Here is a 15,662-nt window from a genome sequence, read left to right on the forward strand (position 1 = left end):
GGTTTCAAGATTTTACTTCATTATTGTCCTCTAGTGGTGGGCTCTGTGAACTGCATATTTATGGGTCTGGAGCACATATCTTCCCGGAGGTATACAACTCCTCAGGTACCAGCTAAAGAGTAGATGATAAGAAGCATTCAGATTTATTAAAACTCATTAAGAATATCAGTAGCCTGACTGTTGTTTCTAAAAATATAAAATATTTATCCTTCTGTTGTCAAACAACCATATTTCATGAAAAGAAGTATAAATCCTTTTTTGCTTGCAATAGAAGAACAATAATCGAAGATATTCTTCATTTGGACCAAATACCTTCTCTGAAAATATAAGTTAAAATAGGAGTTGAAATTTCCAAAATATTCTTTAGGAAATAAAACTCCACATATAATTTCAAATTATAATTTAATCTTACCTTAAATTTAAATATCTATATTGAATTTAATTTAAGGAAGGAAGGAAGGAAGAAAGAAAGAAGAAAAGAAGGAAAGAAGGAAAGGAAGAAAGAAAGAAAGGAGGGAGGGAGGGAGGGAGGGACGGGAGGGATGGTGGGAGGAAGGAAGGAAGGAGGGAAGGAAGGAAAAAAGAAATAAAGAAAGAAGATAAAGTAAAATAAATATAATAAAGTTATTAAATTAAAAAATAATTATTAAGAAAAAAATTAAGAAAAAAACGGACGGATAGAACGTTAGGACAAATGGTGGAAGCAAAGCTATGCAGACAAAATCTCATACAGAAGCATACACATACACACTCACAAAAAGAGGAAAAGGGGAAAAAATCATAAATCTTGCTCTCAAAGTCCACCTCCTCAATTTGGGATGATTCTTTGTCTAAATGAGGGAAGGCAGGGAGGGAGGGAGGGAGGAAGGAAGGAAGGAAGGAAAGAAAGAAAGAAAGAAGATAAGGTAAAATAAAATAAAGTTATTAAAATAAAAAATAATTATTAAGAAAAAAAAAACGGACAGATAGAACCCTAGGACAAATGGTGGAAGCAAAGCTATACAGGCAAAATCTCACACAGAATCATACACATACACACTCACAAAAAGAGGTAAAGGGGAAAAAAATCATAAATCTTGCTCTCAAAGTCCACCTCCTCAATTTGGGATGATTCGCTGTCTATTCATGTATTCCACAGATGCAGGGTACATCAAGTTGATTGTGGAGGTTTAATCCGCTGCTTCTGAGGCTGCTGGGAGAGATTTCCCTTTTTCTTCTTTGTTCTCACAGCTCCCAGGGGCTCAGCTTTGGATTTGGCCCCGCCTCTGCGTGTAGGTCGCTGGAGGGCGTCTGTTTTTCACTCAAACAAGATGGGGTTAAAGGAGCCGCTGATTCGGGGGCTCTGGCTCACTCAGGCCGCGGCGGGGGAGGGGCACGGAGTGCGGGTCAAGCCTGCGGCGGCAAAGGCCAGCGTGACTTTGCACCAGCCTGAGGCTCACCATGCGTTCTCCTGGGAAGTTGTCCCTGGATCCCGGGAACCTGGCAGTGGTGGGCTGCACAGGCTCCCCGGAAGTGGGGTGTGGATAGTGACCTGTGCTCGCACACAGGCTTCTTGGTTGAGGCAGCAGCAGCCTTAGTGTCTCATGCCCGTCTCTGGGGTCCGCGCTTTCAGCCGCGCCTCGCGCCCGTCTCTGGAGCTCCTTTAAGCAGCGCTCTTAATTCCCTCTCCTCGCGCAGCAGGAAACAAAGAGGGAAGAAAAAGTCTCTAGCCTCTTCGGCAGCTCCAGACCTTTTCCCGGTCTCCCTCCCGGCTAGCCGTGGTGCACTAACCCCTTCAGGAGGTGTTCACGCCGCCAGCCCCAGTCCTTTCCCTGTGCTCTGACTGAACCCCGAGCCTCAGCTCACAGCCCCGCCCGCCCCGGCGGGTGAGCAGACAAGCCTCTCGTGCTGGTGAGTTCCGGTCGGCACCGATCCTCTTTGCGGGAATCTCCCCGCTTTGCCCTCCGCACCCCTGTGGCTCCGCTCTCCTCCGCGGCTCCGAAGCTTCCCCCTCCGCCACCCACAGTCTCCGCCCGCGAAGGGGCTTCCTAGTGTGGAAACCTTTCCTCCTTCACAGCTCCCTCCCACTGGTGCAGGTCCCCTCCCTATTCTTTTGTCTGTTTTTTCTTTTTTTCTTTTGCCCTACCCAGGTATGTGGGGAGTTTCTTGCCTTTTGGGAGGTCTGAGGTCTTCTGCCAGCGTTGAGTAGGTGTTCTGTAGGAGTTGTTCCACGTGTAGATGTATTTCTGGTGTATCTGTGGGGAGGAATGTGATCTCCGCGTGTTACCCTTCCGCCATCTTCCCCTCCCAGGTATCCGTTTTTTCTAGACTTTTCTTTCTTCAGCTCACAAAGGGGCCCTTGAGGATTAAGCAGAGGAACGTCAGGGTTTCTTCCAGGCCAGCTTCAGCCCTGGGATGTTCAGGGCAGACTCTCATTACAAACCTCAGTTTCTGAGGCTCCTGGCTTATGGCCATTTAGTATAGAAGGAGGCTCCTGGCTGGGGAAGGCTCAGACAAAAAGATGCAGGTTCTAATCTGTGGCAGTGGGCAGTGGTGGTGGGGAGTGGCGGTCAGTGCAGGAAGAGGTATTCGCTGCCTTAGGCATTTAAACCATTGCCTTCTCTTCAGGATGGATCACCTGCAAGATTCTGTGGGGATCGCCTCCTGGCACCATGCTACAACCGCCGGATTTTGGGTCCGCAGCAACCCAGGTCTTCGTCCGACATTTCTGGACAGTGCTTTCTCTTCGGAGCACGTATGGGGACTGGCTTCTCTGCTTCCACCTTAGCTGGCGTGGCCAAAGGAACATCCCCGTAGAGCCGGTAGCCACCAACCAGGCAGTATGTCTCCCCATGCCGGCCCAACTGCGTTTCTCCACACCCGCGGTAGACGACATGGTAGTGACCAGGTGTAGGACGAGAAACGGGAGCCACTGCTGCTGCTAAGAAAATCAGAACTGATCAGTCACTTCTGCTGTGCACAGTCTCCTGCCAGAATTTCCCTCTCTCAGGTCTCTCCCAGTTTCTGGCTGAAGACCTTTAATCTACTTGACGTACAAAACACAGCCTTGGCCCATCACCTCTATGAGTCCCTAGAGAAGGGACACTGGCTGCAAAAGCAATCCCTAGAGCCTAAGGCTGCAGCACATGAGGAAGTCTCTTCACCGTTTCCAGGGAAAACAGTAGAAACCGAAAGTAATTGCAATCATGATCCACTCCATCTCTCCCTTCCACAACAGAGAAAACATTTCTTGCAGTCTGTCACTTCTGAGGCTTTCATGGAAATGTCTTTCAAGTTTTGGAAAAGTATAATCTAATAAAATTGGTTAAGAACACCGCCCACCTTGGCAACTCCTCTTGGGCCCAATTTATACTGCCTGTTTCAAACACACTGAACTCTAGCCTTCTGAAACTTTTTTTCTTTTTTTGTGGTACGCGGGCCTCTCACTGTTTTGGCCTCTCCCGTTGCGGAGCACAGGCTCCGGACGCACAGGCTTAGCGGCCATGTCTCACGGGCCTAGCCGCTCTGCGGCATGTGGGATCTTCCCGGACCAGGACACGAACCCGTGTCCCCTGCATCGGCAGGCGGACTCTCAACCACTGCGCCACCAGGGAAGCCCCGTCTGATACTTTTATGTTGATTAGAACAAGGCCAAATACTGAGGCAGACTGATCAGGAGACTCAGAACCAGGTTCTGGGTACCAAGTCTAGGCTCACATCAACACAGGCTCCTGGGACACCATCTTCTCAGCCCTCTAGTCTCATTAGCACTTCATCACCCCCGCTTTATTCTTCCGGTCTTCCCATCAATACGGCACCACCCTCTCCCCTAGTACTCAGCAAGTCAGTAAGGGATGTGTCTGAGGGGACCGATAGAGACGCCTACATGATAGCACAGTGGTGCCTGGGTTTGAAGGTGTGGTTCAAGAGTGGCCCCCTTCCTCAAACTGCTCCATTTACCATTTGCCAACAAAAATGCACTTGTCATTTGCTAAGAGGCCAATCAGGAAAGGGTCTGAATGGAATCATCCTGTAGCCCAAAGGGGAAGGCTATATTTATAAAGCTCATAACCGTCCTGCACACTAATCCAGGAATGACCTTTCACTTGTCTTCAGCAGTGAGCACTGTGGGTCACTGAAGGTGTCCCAGGTCAATGGTATTACTTAGAGCTGGGAAAGTGCTCAGGTGTGTGTGGTGGGCAAGCCCCACAGGAACATGTGGCAGCCAGGGGAGGTTGTGTGTACACCATGCCTCTTGTACAGATGCCCGGTCTCGGTGTACCTGCTGCACTGCCCTCCCAGGGAACAGAGGACAGGTTAGAGTAAATAGAGAAGATCTGGTCAAACATTTTCTCTCAAACAACCAAGGAGATTGGTATCTCGTGGAGAACTTTCTCCAGGGAAAGAAGTTTCCTCCAGGGTAGGGAAGTTTCTCTGAGGGTAGCACATTTGCATAGTTACCCTGCTATGGAAACTCTGAGAAGACCTGTGAGGTCATCACTACCCAGTGAGGTCATATAAGGAACCTGTGATTTGCGGGGCAGTCTTCAGGAGGAGGGGCAGTTTTGTGGAGGAGAGCAGGGTGGAGGAGGAGGTACTCTGCCTGGCCCCTCACACATGGGCTTTCCCACACATGCCTTAGTCTAGTAGATACTCCACGTGGGGCGTGCCGGTGGGCTGGCACAGCCCCAGGGGCCCCAGGAGGGAAAGAGAGACAAACATTCTGAGATTGGCTTGAGAGGCAAGATTAACGTAAAAGACAGCTAGGTTGTATAGCACTGACCGTAAGAGGCAGAGATTTGTGTGGACTGGGGAATCAGGGAAGGCTCCTTGCCAGTGGGCCTGAAGGACAAGTGAGATTTGGACCCATGGGGAAGAGAGGGAAGACATTCTGGTTTGGAAGAATAAAAGCAAAGACACACTCTCCTCAAACCTGTCCTTTCCCAAATATAAATTCATAGCACCTTCATATTTTTACAGCTGAGAACTTAAAAAACCAAGAGGTTAAGGGGCCTACCCAGTGTTACACAGGTAGTGGAGAGGTGTTCCGCTCAATGGTTAGGTTCATGTTCGGGCTCCAGATTTATAGCTGATAGGGATGTGAGGACAAGCTCATGCCATTTCAAACATTTCCAAGTGATACCGAGAGAGATGTTAAAGGTGCAAAATGAGGGTGCTGAATGACTTCACAAAGTGGGAATGGTGGGCCCATTTTAACATGAAATTGAAAACAAATTCATGACAAAAGGACATAATACAAAATGACAACATAATTATTACACTCCCCTCTCCCCTGGAAGTAAAATTCATTAGAATCCGCTCTCTCTCTGCCATGAAAGGATGAGATAAAGGCTCAGCAGCAGCCCCAGTGAAAAACATGGTCAACAGGGTGAAGAGGTGTTACTAAGACGATTTGGTGCTACTCAGGGGAGCAAAGAGAGAACTCTGCCCTTAGCCTGATCAGGCTACGGGAAGGAACCACATTTGGGGCAGCCTTGGATAGTGTGGCAATGTGAGAGAAACTTCTTTTGGAGAGGACTCCCTGCTGCCGACCTTGAGAAAGAAAATATGGGACATTCGTTTACTGTGGCTCTTGCAGAGGCGATGTGCCCAGAGGTTGGGCCACACTGCTTGAGAATCAAAGCACCTTGTATTCCTGTGCTGCCTGAAAGCTCCAATCGCCGGATTTTGGGTCTGGGGCAACACAGGTCTTCGTCCGACCATTCCGGTGAGTGCTTTCTCTTCAGAGCACGTCTGGGCACTGGCTTCTCTGCTTCCACCTTAGCTGGCGTGGCCAAAGGAACATCCCCGTAGAGCCGGTAGCCACCAACCAGGCAGTATGTCTCCCCATGCCAGCCCAACTGCGTTTCTCCACACCCACGGTACAGGACATGGTAGTGACCAGGTGTAGGACGAGAAACGGGAGCCACTGCTGCTGCTAAGAAAATCAGAACTGATCAGTCACTTCTGCTGTGCACAGTCTCCTGCCAGAATTTCCCTCTCTCATGCCTCTCCCAGTTTCTGGCTGAAGACCTTTAATCTACTTGACGTCCAAAACACAGCCTTGGCCCATCATCTCTATGATTCCCTAGAGAAGGGACACTGGGTGAGAAAGCAATCCCGAGAGCCTAAGGCTGCAGCACATGAGGAAGTCTCTTCACCGTTTCCAGGGAAAACAGTAGAACCCGAAAGTAACTGCAATCATGATCCTCTCCATCTCTCCCTTCCACAACAGAGAAAACATTTCTTGCAGTCTGTCATTTCTGAGGCTTTCATGGAAATGTCTTTCAAGATTTGGAAAAAAATAATCTAATATAAATTGCTTAAGAACCCCGCCCACCTTGGAAACCCCTCTTGGGCCCCATTTATACTGCCTGTTTCAACCACACTGAACTCTAGCTGTCTAATTCTTTTATGTAGATTAGAACAAGGCCAAATACTGAGGCAGAGTGATCAGGAGACTCAGAACCGGGTTCTGGGTCCCAAGTCTAGGCTCATATCAACCCAGCCTCCAATGACACCATCTCCTCAGCCCTCCAGGCTCATTAGCGCTTCATCACCCCCTCTTCGTTCTTCCGGTCTTCCCATCAATATGGCAACACCCTCTCCCTTAGTACTCAGCAACTCTGTAAGGGATGTGTCTGAGGGGACCGATATAGACGTCTACATGACAGCACAGTGGTGCCTGGGTTTGAAGGTGTGTTTCAAGAGTGACCTTTCACTTGTTCTCAGCAGTGAGAACTGTGCGTCCCTGAAGGCGTCACAGGTCACTGGTATTACTTACATCTGGGAAAGTGCTCAGCTGTTCGTAGTTGGCAACCCCCACAGGAACATGTGCCAGCCAGGTGAGGTTGTGTGTATATCATACCTCCTGTAGAGTTGCCCGGTCTGGGTGTACCTGCTGCACTGCCCACCCAGGAAACAGAGCACAGGTTAGAGTACATATACAGTATCCGGTCACACATTGTCACACAGACATCCAAAGAGATTGGTATCTGGTGGAGAACTGGTAGGGAAGTTTCTCTGAGTGCAGCCCGTTTCTACAGTTATGCTACCATGGAAACGCTGAGAACTCCTGTGAGGGCATCACTACCCAGTGAGGTCATATATGGAATCTTTGACTTGAGGGGCAGGCTTGAGGAGGAGGGGCAGTTTTGTGGAGGAGAACAGGGTAGAGGCAGAGGTACTCTGCCTCGCCCCTCACCCCTGGGCCTCCTCACCCATGCCCTAGTGTAGTAGACACCCCAGATGGGGCATGCCGGTGGGCTGGCACAGCACCAGGGGCCACAGGAGGGCAAGAGAGACCCATATTCTGAGTTTGGCTTGAGAGGCAAGATTAACGTAAGAGACAGCTAGGTTGTATGCCACTGACCCTAAGAGGCAGAGATTTGTGTGGACTGGGGAGTCAGGGAAGGCTCCTTGGCAGTGGGCCTGAAGGACAAGTGAGAATTGGACCCATGGGGAAGAGAGGGAAGAGATTCCAGTTTAAAAGAATAAAAGAAAAGACACACTCTTCTCGACCTTATCCTGCCCCAAATATAAATTCATAGCACCCTAACATTTTTACAACTGTGGACTTACAAAATCCAAGAAGTTAAGGGGCCTACCCAGTGTTACACAGGTAGTGGAGAGGTGTTCTGCTCAATGGTTAGGTTCATGTCGGGGCTCCGGATTTACAGCTGATAGGAATGTGAGAACAACCTCATGCCATTTCAAACATTTCCAAGTGATACTGAGAGAGATGTTAAAGGTGCAGAATGAGGGTGCTGAATGACCTCACAAAGTGGAAATGGTGGGCTCATTTTAACACGAAATTGAAAAATTCATGACAAAAGGACATAATACAAAATGACAACATAATCATTACACTCCCCTCTCCCCTAGAAGTAAAAATCATTAGAATCCTCTCTCTCTCCATAATGAAAGGACGAGATGAAGGCTCAGCAGCAGCCCCCGTGAACAACATGGTCAATAGTGTGAAGATGTGTTACTAAGACGATTTGGTACGACTCAGAGAAGGAAAGAGACAACTCTGCCCTTAGCCTGATGAGGCCAACAGGAAGGAACCACATTTGGGGCAGCCTTTGATAATGTGGCAATGAGAGAGAACCTTCTTTAAGAGGGGACTCCCTTTTGCCAACCTTGAAAACATAAAGATGGGACATTCGTTTACTGGGGCTGTTGCAGAGGGGATGTGCCCAGAGGTTGGGCCACCCTGCTTGAGAATTAAAGCACCTTGTTCTCCTGAGGTGTTTGAATGCTCCAATCACCGGATTTGGGCTCTGGGGCAACGCAGGTCTCTGTCCGACCTTTCCGGAGAGCGCTTTCTTTTGGGGGCACGTCTGGGGACTGGCTTCTCTGCTTCCACTACTGGCATGACCAAAGGAACATACCCATAGGCCCGGAAGCCACCAACCAGGTAGTATGTCTCTCCATGCCAGCCCAACTGCGTTTCTCCACGCCATCGGTAGAGGACATGGTAGTGACCAGGTGTAGGACGAGAAACGGGAGCCACTGCTGCTGCAAAGAAAATCAGAACTGATCAGTCACTTCTGCTGTGCACAGTCTCCTGCCAGTATTTCCCTCTCTAATGCCTCTCCCAGTTTCTGGCTGAAGACCTTTAGTCTACTTGACATCCAAAACACAGCCTTGGCCCATCACCTCTATGAGTCCCTAGAAGAGGGACACTGGCTGCAAAAGCAATTCCTAGAGCCTAGGGCTGCAGCAGATGAGGAAGTCTCTTCACCGTTTCCAGGGAAAACAGTAGAACCCGAAAGTAATTTCAATCATGAACTTCTCCATCTCTCCCTTCCACAACAGAGAAGACATTTCTTGCAGTCTGTCACTTCTGAGGCTTTCATGGAAATGTCTTTCAAGATTTGGAAAAAAATAATCTAATATAAATTGGTTAAGAACCCCGCCCACCTTGGAAACCCCTCTTGGGCCCCATTTATACTGCCTGTTTCAACCACACTGAACTCTAGCCCTCTGATACTTTTATGTCGATTAGAACAAGGCCAAATCCTGAGGCAGAGTGATCAGGAGACTTAGAACCGGGTTCTGGGTCCCAAGTCTAGGCTCACATCAACCCAGCCTCCTGGGACACCATCTCCTCAGCCCTCCAGTCTCATTAGTACTGCATCAACCCCCCTTCGTTCTTTTGGTCTTCCCATCAATATGGCAACACCCTCTCCCCTAGTACTCAGCAACTCGGTATGGGATGTGTCTGAGGGGACCAATAGAGACGCCTACATGACAGCACAGATGTGCCTGCATTGGCAGGTGCGGTTCAAGGTGGCCCTCTTCCTCAAACTGCTCCTTTTACCATTTGCCAACAAAAATGCACTTGTCTTTTGCTAAGAGGCCAATCAGGAAAGGGTCTGAATGGAAGCATCCTTTAGCCCAAAGGAGAAGGCTACATTTATAAAACTCAGAACCGTCCTGCACACTTGTCCAGGGATGACATTTCACTTCTCCTCAGCAGTGAACACTGTGGGTCAGTGAAGGTGTCCCAGGTCACTGGTATTACTTAGTGCTGGGAAAATGCTCAGGGGTACGTAGTTGTCTAGCACCACAGGAATATGTGCCAGCCAGGTGAGGTTGTGTGTACACCTTACCTCCTGTAGAGATGCCCGGTCTGAGTGTACCTGCTGCACTGTCTACCCAGGGAACAGAGCAGAGGTTAGAGTACATAACGACTATCCATTCAGACATTCTCTCTCACACAACCAAAGAGATTGGTATCTGGTGGAGAACTGGTAGGGAAGATTCTCTGAGGGCACCCCTTTCCACAGTTACCCTGCCATGGAAACTGTGAGAAGGCTTGTGAGGGCATCACTACCCAGTGAGGTCTTAGAAGGAACCTGTGACTTGCAGGGCAGGCTTCAGGAGGAGGGGCAATTTTGTGGAGGAGAGCAGGGTGGAGGCAGAGGTACTCTGCCTCGCCCCTCACACCTGGGCATTCTCCCCCATGCCCTAGTCTAGTAGACACCCCAGATGCGGGGTGCCGGTGGTCTGGCACAGCCACTGGGGCCCCAGGGTGGGCAAGAGAGACCCACATTCTGAAATTGGCTTCAGAGGCAAGATTAACGTAAGAGACAGCTAGGTTGTATGGCACTGACGCTAAGAGGCAGAGATTTGTGTGGACTGGGGAATCAGGGAAAGCTCCTTGCCAGTGGGCCTGAAGGACAAGTAAGATTTTGACCCATGGGGAAGAGAGGAAAGACATTCCAGTTTAGAAGAATAAAAGCAAAAACACACTCTTCTCGACCTTGTCCTGCCCCAAATATAAATTCATAGCACCCTCACATTTTTACAATTGAGGACTGAAAAAAAAACAGGAGGTTAAGTGGCCTACCCAGTGTTACACAGGAAGTGCAGAGGTGTTCTGCTCAATGGTTAGGTTCATGTTGGGGCTCCGAATTTACAGCTGACAGGAATGTGAGAACAACCTCATGCCATTTCAAACATTTCCACGTGATACTGAGAGAGATGTCTAAGGTGCAAAATGAGGGTGCTGAATGGTCTCACAAAGTGGGAATTGTGGGACCATTTTAACATGAAATCGAAAATAAATTCATGACTAAAGGACATAATACAAAACGACAACATCATCATTACACTCCCCTCTCCCCTAGAAGTAAAAATCATTAGAATCCTCTATCTCTCCACCATGAAAGGATGAGATAAAGGCTCAGCAGCAGCCCCCGTGAAAAACATGGTCAACAGGGTGAAGAGGTGTTACTAAGACGACTTGGTGCGACTCAGACAAGGTAAGAGACAACTCTGCCGTTAGCCTGATCAGACCCACAGGAAGGAACTACATTTGGGGCAGCCTTTGATAATGTGGCAATGAGAGAGAACTTACTTTAGGAGGGGACTCCCTGTTGCCAACCTTGAAAAAGTAGAGATGGGACATTTGTTTACTGGGGCTGTTGCAGAGGGCATGTGCCCAGAGGTTGGGCCACCCTGCTTGACAATCAAAGCACCTTGTATTTCTGAGATGCTTGAATGCTGCAATCGCCGGATTTTGGGTCTGGGGCAACACAGGTCTTTGTCCGACCTTTCCGGACAGCGCTTTCTCTTGGGAGCACGTCTGGGGACTGGCTTCTCTGTTTCCACCTTTGCTGGCGTGGCCAAAGGAACATCTCCGTAGGCCCGGTAGCCATCAACCAAGCAGTATGTCTACCCATGCCGGCCCAAGAGTGTTTATGCACACCCTCGGTAGACGACATGGTAGTGACCAGGTGTAGGACGAGAAACGGGAGCCACTGCTGCTGCTAAGAAAATCAGAACTGATCAGTCACTTCTGCTGTGCACAGTCTCCTGCCAGAATTTCCCTCTCTCATGTCTCTCCCAGTTTCTGGCTGAAAACATTTAAGCTACTTGACATCCAAAACACAGCCTTGGCCCATCACCTCTATGATTGCCTAGAGAAGGGACACTAGGAGAGAAAGCAATCCCGAGAGCCTAGGGCTGCAGCACATGAGGAAGTCTCTTCACCGTTTCCAGGGAAAACAGTAGAACCCGAAAGTAATTGCAATCATGATCCTCTCCATCTCTCCCTTCCACCACAGAAAACATTTCTTGCAGCCTGTCACTTCTGAGGCTTTAATGGAAATGTCTTTCAAGTTTTGGAAAAGAATAATCAAATATAAATTGCTTAAGAACCCCGGCCACCTTGGCAACCCTTTTTGGGCCCCATTTATACTGCCTGTTTCAAACACACTGAACTCTAGGCCTCTCATACTTTTACGTCGATTAGAACAAGGTAAAATCCTGAGGCAGAGTAATCAGGAGACTCAGAACCGGGTTCTGGGTACCAAGTCTCGGCTCACATCAACCCAGCCTCCTGGGACACAATCTCTTCAGCCCTCCAATCTCATTAGCACTTCATCAACCCCCCTTCATTCTTTTGGTATTCCCATCAATATGGCATCACCCTCTCCCCTAGTACTCTGCATCTCTTTATGGGATGTTTCTGAGGGGACCGATATAGACATCTACATGACAGCACAGAGGTGCCTGCGTTTGAAGGTGAGGTTCAAGAGTGGCCCCCTTCCTCAAACTGCTCCATTTACCATTTGCCAACAAAAATGCACTTGTCTTTTTCTAAGAGGCCAATCAGGAAAGGGTCTGAATGGAAGCATCCTGTATCCCAAAGGGGAAGGCTACATTTATAAAACTCAGTACCGTCCTGCACACTTGTCCAGGGATGACCTTTCACTTCTCCTCAACAGTGAGCACTGTGGGTCACTGAAAGTGTCCCAGGTCACTGGTATTACTTAGAGCTGGGAAAGTGTTCAGGTGTATGTGCCACAGGAACATGTGGCAGCCAAGGGAGTTTGTGTGTACACCATGCCTCTTGTACACATGCCCGGTCTCAGTGTACCTGCTTCCCTGCCCTCCCAGGGAATAGAGGACAGGTTAGAGTAAATATAGAAGATGTGGTCAGATATTCTCTCTCAGACAAAAAAAGAGATTGGTATCTGGTGGAGAACTTTCTCCAAGGAAAGAAGTACCCACCAAGGTAGGGAAGTTTCTCTGAGGGAAGCACGTTTGCATAGTTACCTTGCCATGGAAACTGTAAAAAGGCCTATGACGGCATCACTACCCAGTGAGTTCATATGAGGAAACTGTGACTTGAGGGGCAGGCTTCAGGAGGAGGTGCACTTTTGTGGAGGAGAGCAGGGTGGAGGGAGATGTACTGTATCTGGCCCCTCACATCTGGGCCTACCCACCCATGCTCTCGTCTAGTAGACACACTAGGTGTCGTGTGGCAGTGGGGCTGGCACAACCCCAGGGGTGCCAGGAGGGTAAGAGAGTCCCACATTCTGAGTTTGGCTTGAGAGGCAAGATTAACGTAAGAGATAGCTAGGTTGTATGCCACTGACCCTAAGAGGCAGAGATTTGTGTGGACTGGGGAATCAGGGAAGGCTCCTTGGCAGTGGGCCTGAAGGACAAGTGAGATTTGGACCCATGGGGAAGAGAGGGAAGACATTCCAGTTTAAAAGAATAAAAGAAAAGACACACTCTTCTCGACCATGTCCTTTCCCAAATATAAATTCATAGCACCCTCACATTTTTACAACTGAGGACTTAAAAATACCAAGAGGTTAAGGGGCCTACCCAGTGTTACACAGGTAGTGGAGAGGTGTTCTGTTCAATGGTTAGGTTCATGTCGGGGCTCCAGATTTACAGCTGATAGGAATGTGAGGACAAGCTCATGCCATTTCAAATATTTCCAAGTGATACTAAGAGAGATGTTAAAGGTGCAAAATGAGGGTGCTGAATGACCTCACAAAGTGGAAATGGTGGGCCCATTTTAACATGAAATTGAAAACAAATTCATGACAAAAGGACATAATACAAAATGACAACATAATCATTACAGTCCCCTCACCCCTAGAAGTAAAAATCATTAGATTTCTCTCTCTCTCCACCATGAAAGGATGAGATAAAGGCTCAGCAGCAGCCCCTGTGAAAAACATGGTCAACACTGTGAAGAGGTGTTACTAAGATGATTTGGTCCAACTCAGAGAAGGAAAGAGACAACTCTGCCCTTAGCCTGATCAGGCCCACAGGAAGGAACATTTGGGGCAGCCTTTGATAGTGTGGCAATGAGAGACAACCTTCTTTAGGAGGGGACTCCTTGTTGCTGACCTTGAAAAAGCAAAGATGGGACATTCGTTTAATGGCAGTGTTGCAAAGGCGATGTGCCCAGGAGGTAGAGACTGCTTCAACTACCATTTTAGAGGTTGGACCACCCTGGTTGAAAACCACAGCACCTTCTATTCCTAAACTGCTTGAATCAGCGGGTGCACGTTAGGACACGCGAAGTCAGGCCCCATTGGAGCAGACTGCCTTTGGGAGTGGTAGAATGTAAACTGTGAAGGGGAATGCTCTGGAGGAGCTTTGTCATGGCAGGTGGGCCAGCATGAGACCATTCAGATGCTCCAAGGCTCCAGAGATTACTTGGCTGGGAGCATCCCTCTGATGTGGTGGGGGGACTTCTACCTTAATAGGACCTGGCTGGGCATCTGGCGGAGGCAGAATAAATGGTTTATTAACTTACAAGAGTGAGAGACTCACCTGTGGGGTTCCACAAAAGCACTTAAAAAGACTTGTACCTGGATTCTTGGGCCAACCCTAAGAAAACTTATCTAGATGTGGAGTAGGGCTCAGGAAGCTGCACTTTTAATAAGCTTCCTAGGCAGTCCCACCACAGTGGTCCATGGATAGAGTGACCAAATTATTGTGTATTCTCAGTTGCTTTTGGGAATCAAAGTGGGCGATATGAGAAACTGCAGCAGCCCTACGTATAAACAGGGAACATTCAAGGCAAACAGAGGTGTTTAGTTATTCTATGCATGAATCAGATTTCAGAAAAGCTAGCCTGGGTGTTAAAGAGCACAACCCTTATGACAGTCAGACCAGATTCTGTCCTACTTACGTGTGTGATTTTGACCAAGTTCTTTTATCCTTCTGACTGTTTCTTCATATGGAAAAGAGCTATGGCTGTACATGTAGCACAATATTCTCTTTTGGCAAAAGTTGCTCTGGGTCCATTTGTGTTCTCTGCAACTTAATCCTTTCCAGTGTGCAAGTATTTTTAAGTTGTTTGGTGAAGTATTACATTTGACTTTCAACTGTTCATTACTTTGGGCAAAGCTTATGTGGTGCTGCAGAGACTAGAACCTATGCAGAGATAGTGAGAGGATATTATAAGCTTATTCTGCCAGTTTATAAGAAAAGTTTAACTTTTTCTCCTCTTCCTCCACCTGCCACCAAGAGATGAGAAAGCAGGCAGAGCCTGGAAATGCACACCAAGCAATACTTCTGGGGAGCTAGTTGGAGCGCGAGGGCTGCTGCCTGAGCGCAGCTCCGCTGAGCGGGGCGGGTCGGCGGCATGTCCAGCAGCTACTGGCGGAGCCCGAGGGTGTGGGGCGCGGCCCCGGGTGGCGGCTGCACTGGGGCGGCGAGTGAGGGCCAGGGGCCGTTCTGGCGCGGCCGCCCCATTACCAGACTGGCCGAAAGCCCTCCTGGTTCCTTCGCCATTCCCCGCTGCCGGGAGCCGGGAGCAGCCCGGAACCGGGCACCTGCGGCCGCAGCCCGGAGATACACCAGAAATACATCTACACGTGGAACAACTCCTACAGAACACCTACTGAACGCTGGCAGAAGACCTCAGACCTTCCAAAAGACAAGAAAGTCCCCACGTACCTGGACGTGTGGATGAAAGGCTCTTGGTGCTGCAGCCAAGAGTCAGTTCTGTGCCTCTGAGGTGGGAGAGCCAACTTCAGGACACTGGTCCACAAGAGACCTCCCAGGTCCACATAATATCAAATGGCGAAAATCTCCCAGAGATCTCCATCTCAACACCAGTACCCAGTTTCACTCAACGACCAGCAAGCTAGAGTGCTGGACACGCTATGCCAAACAACAAGCAAGACAGAAACACAAACCCACTCATTTTAGGAGAGAGACTACCCTAAAATCATAATAACTCCACAGACACCCCAAAACACACCACCAGACGTGGACCTGCCTACCAGAAAGACAAGATCCAGCCTCATCCACCAGAACACAGGCACTAGTCCCCTCCACCAGGAAGTCTACACAACCCTCTGAAACAACTTTAGCCACTGGGGACAGACACCAAAAACAACGGGAACTATGAACCG

The 15,662-nt window shown here is 48.9% G+C and overlaps 1 protein-coding gene across 7 annotated transcripts in view; it reads right to left on the reverse strand.

Annotated features, from left to right (window-relative positions):
• Nucleotides 1–15,662, reverse strand: part of LOC109548293 (uncharacterized) — a 37,877-nt gene that overhangs the window by 2,924 nt on the left and 19,291 nt on the right. For 3 of the 7 annotated variants that reach the window (XR_012327246.1, XR_012327244.1, XR_012327245.1), the window contains 6 exons: nucleotides 8,215–8,499; nucleotides 6,764–6,885; nucleotides 5,627–5,917; nucleotides 2,618–2,920; nucleotides 1,044–2,337; nucleotides 17–112 (listed from right to left, as the gene is read on the reverse strand). Coding sequence is in view for 2 of the 7 variants with exons in the window: in XM_033843018.2 (XP_033698909.1) it covers nucleotides 2,655–2,920; nucleotides 5,627–5,917; nucleotides 6,764–6,880; nucleotides 8,373–8,499; nucleotides 10,968–11,258 (1,092 nt within the window). In the remaining 5 variants the exon portion in view is untranslated. Of the gene's footprint in view, nucleotides 1–16; nucleotides 113–1,043; nucleotides 2,338–2,617; nucleotides 2,921–5,626; nucleotides 5,918–6,763; nucleotides 6,886–8,214; nucleotides 8,500–10,967; nucleotides 11,259–15,662 lie in introns of all 7 variants that reach the window. The other 4 variants (XR_012327247.1, XR_012327243.1, XM_033843018.2 and 1 more) reach the window with 4 other exon arrangements.

Source organism: Tursiops truncatus, chromosome 17 (genome assembly GCF_011762595.2).
Source record: "Tursiops truncatus isolate mTurTru1 chromosome 17, mTurTru1.mat.Y, whole genome shotgun sequence".
Lineage (NCBI taxonomy): Eukaryota > Metazoa > Chordata > Mammalia > Artiodactyla > Delphinidae > Tursiops > Tursiops truncatus.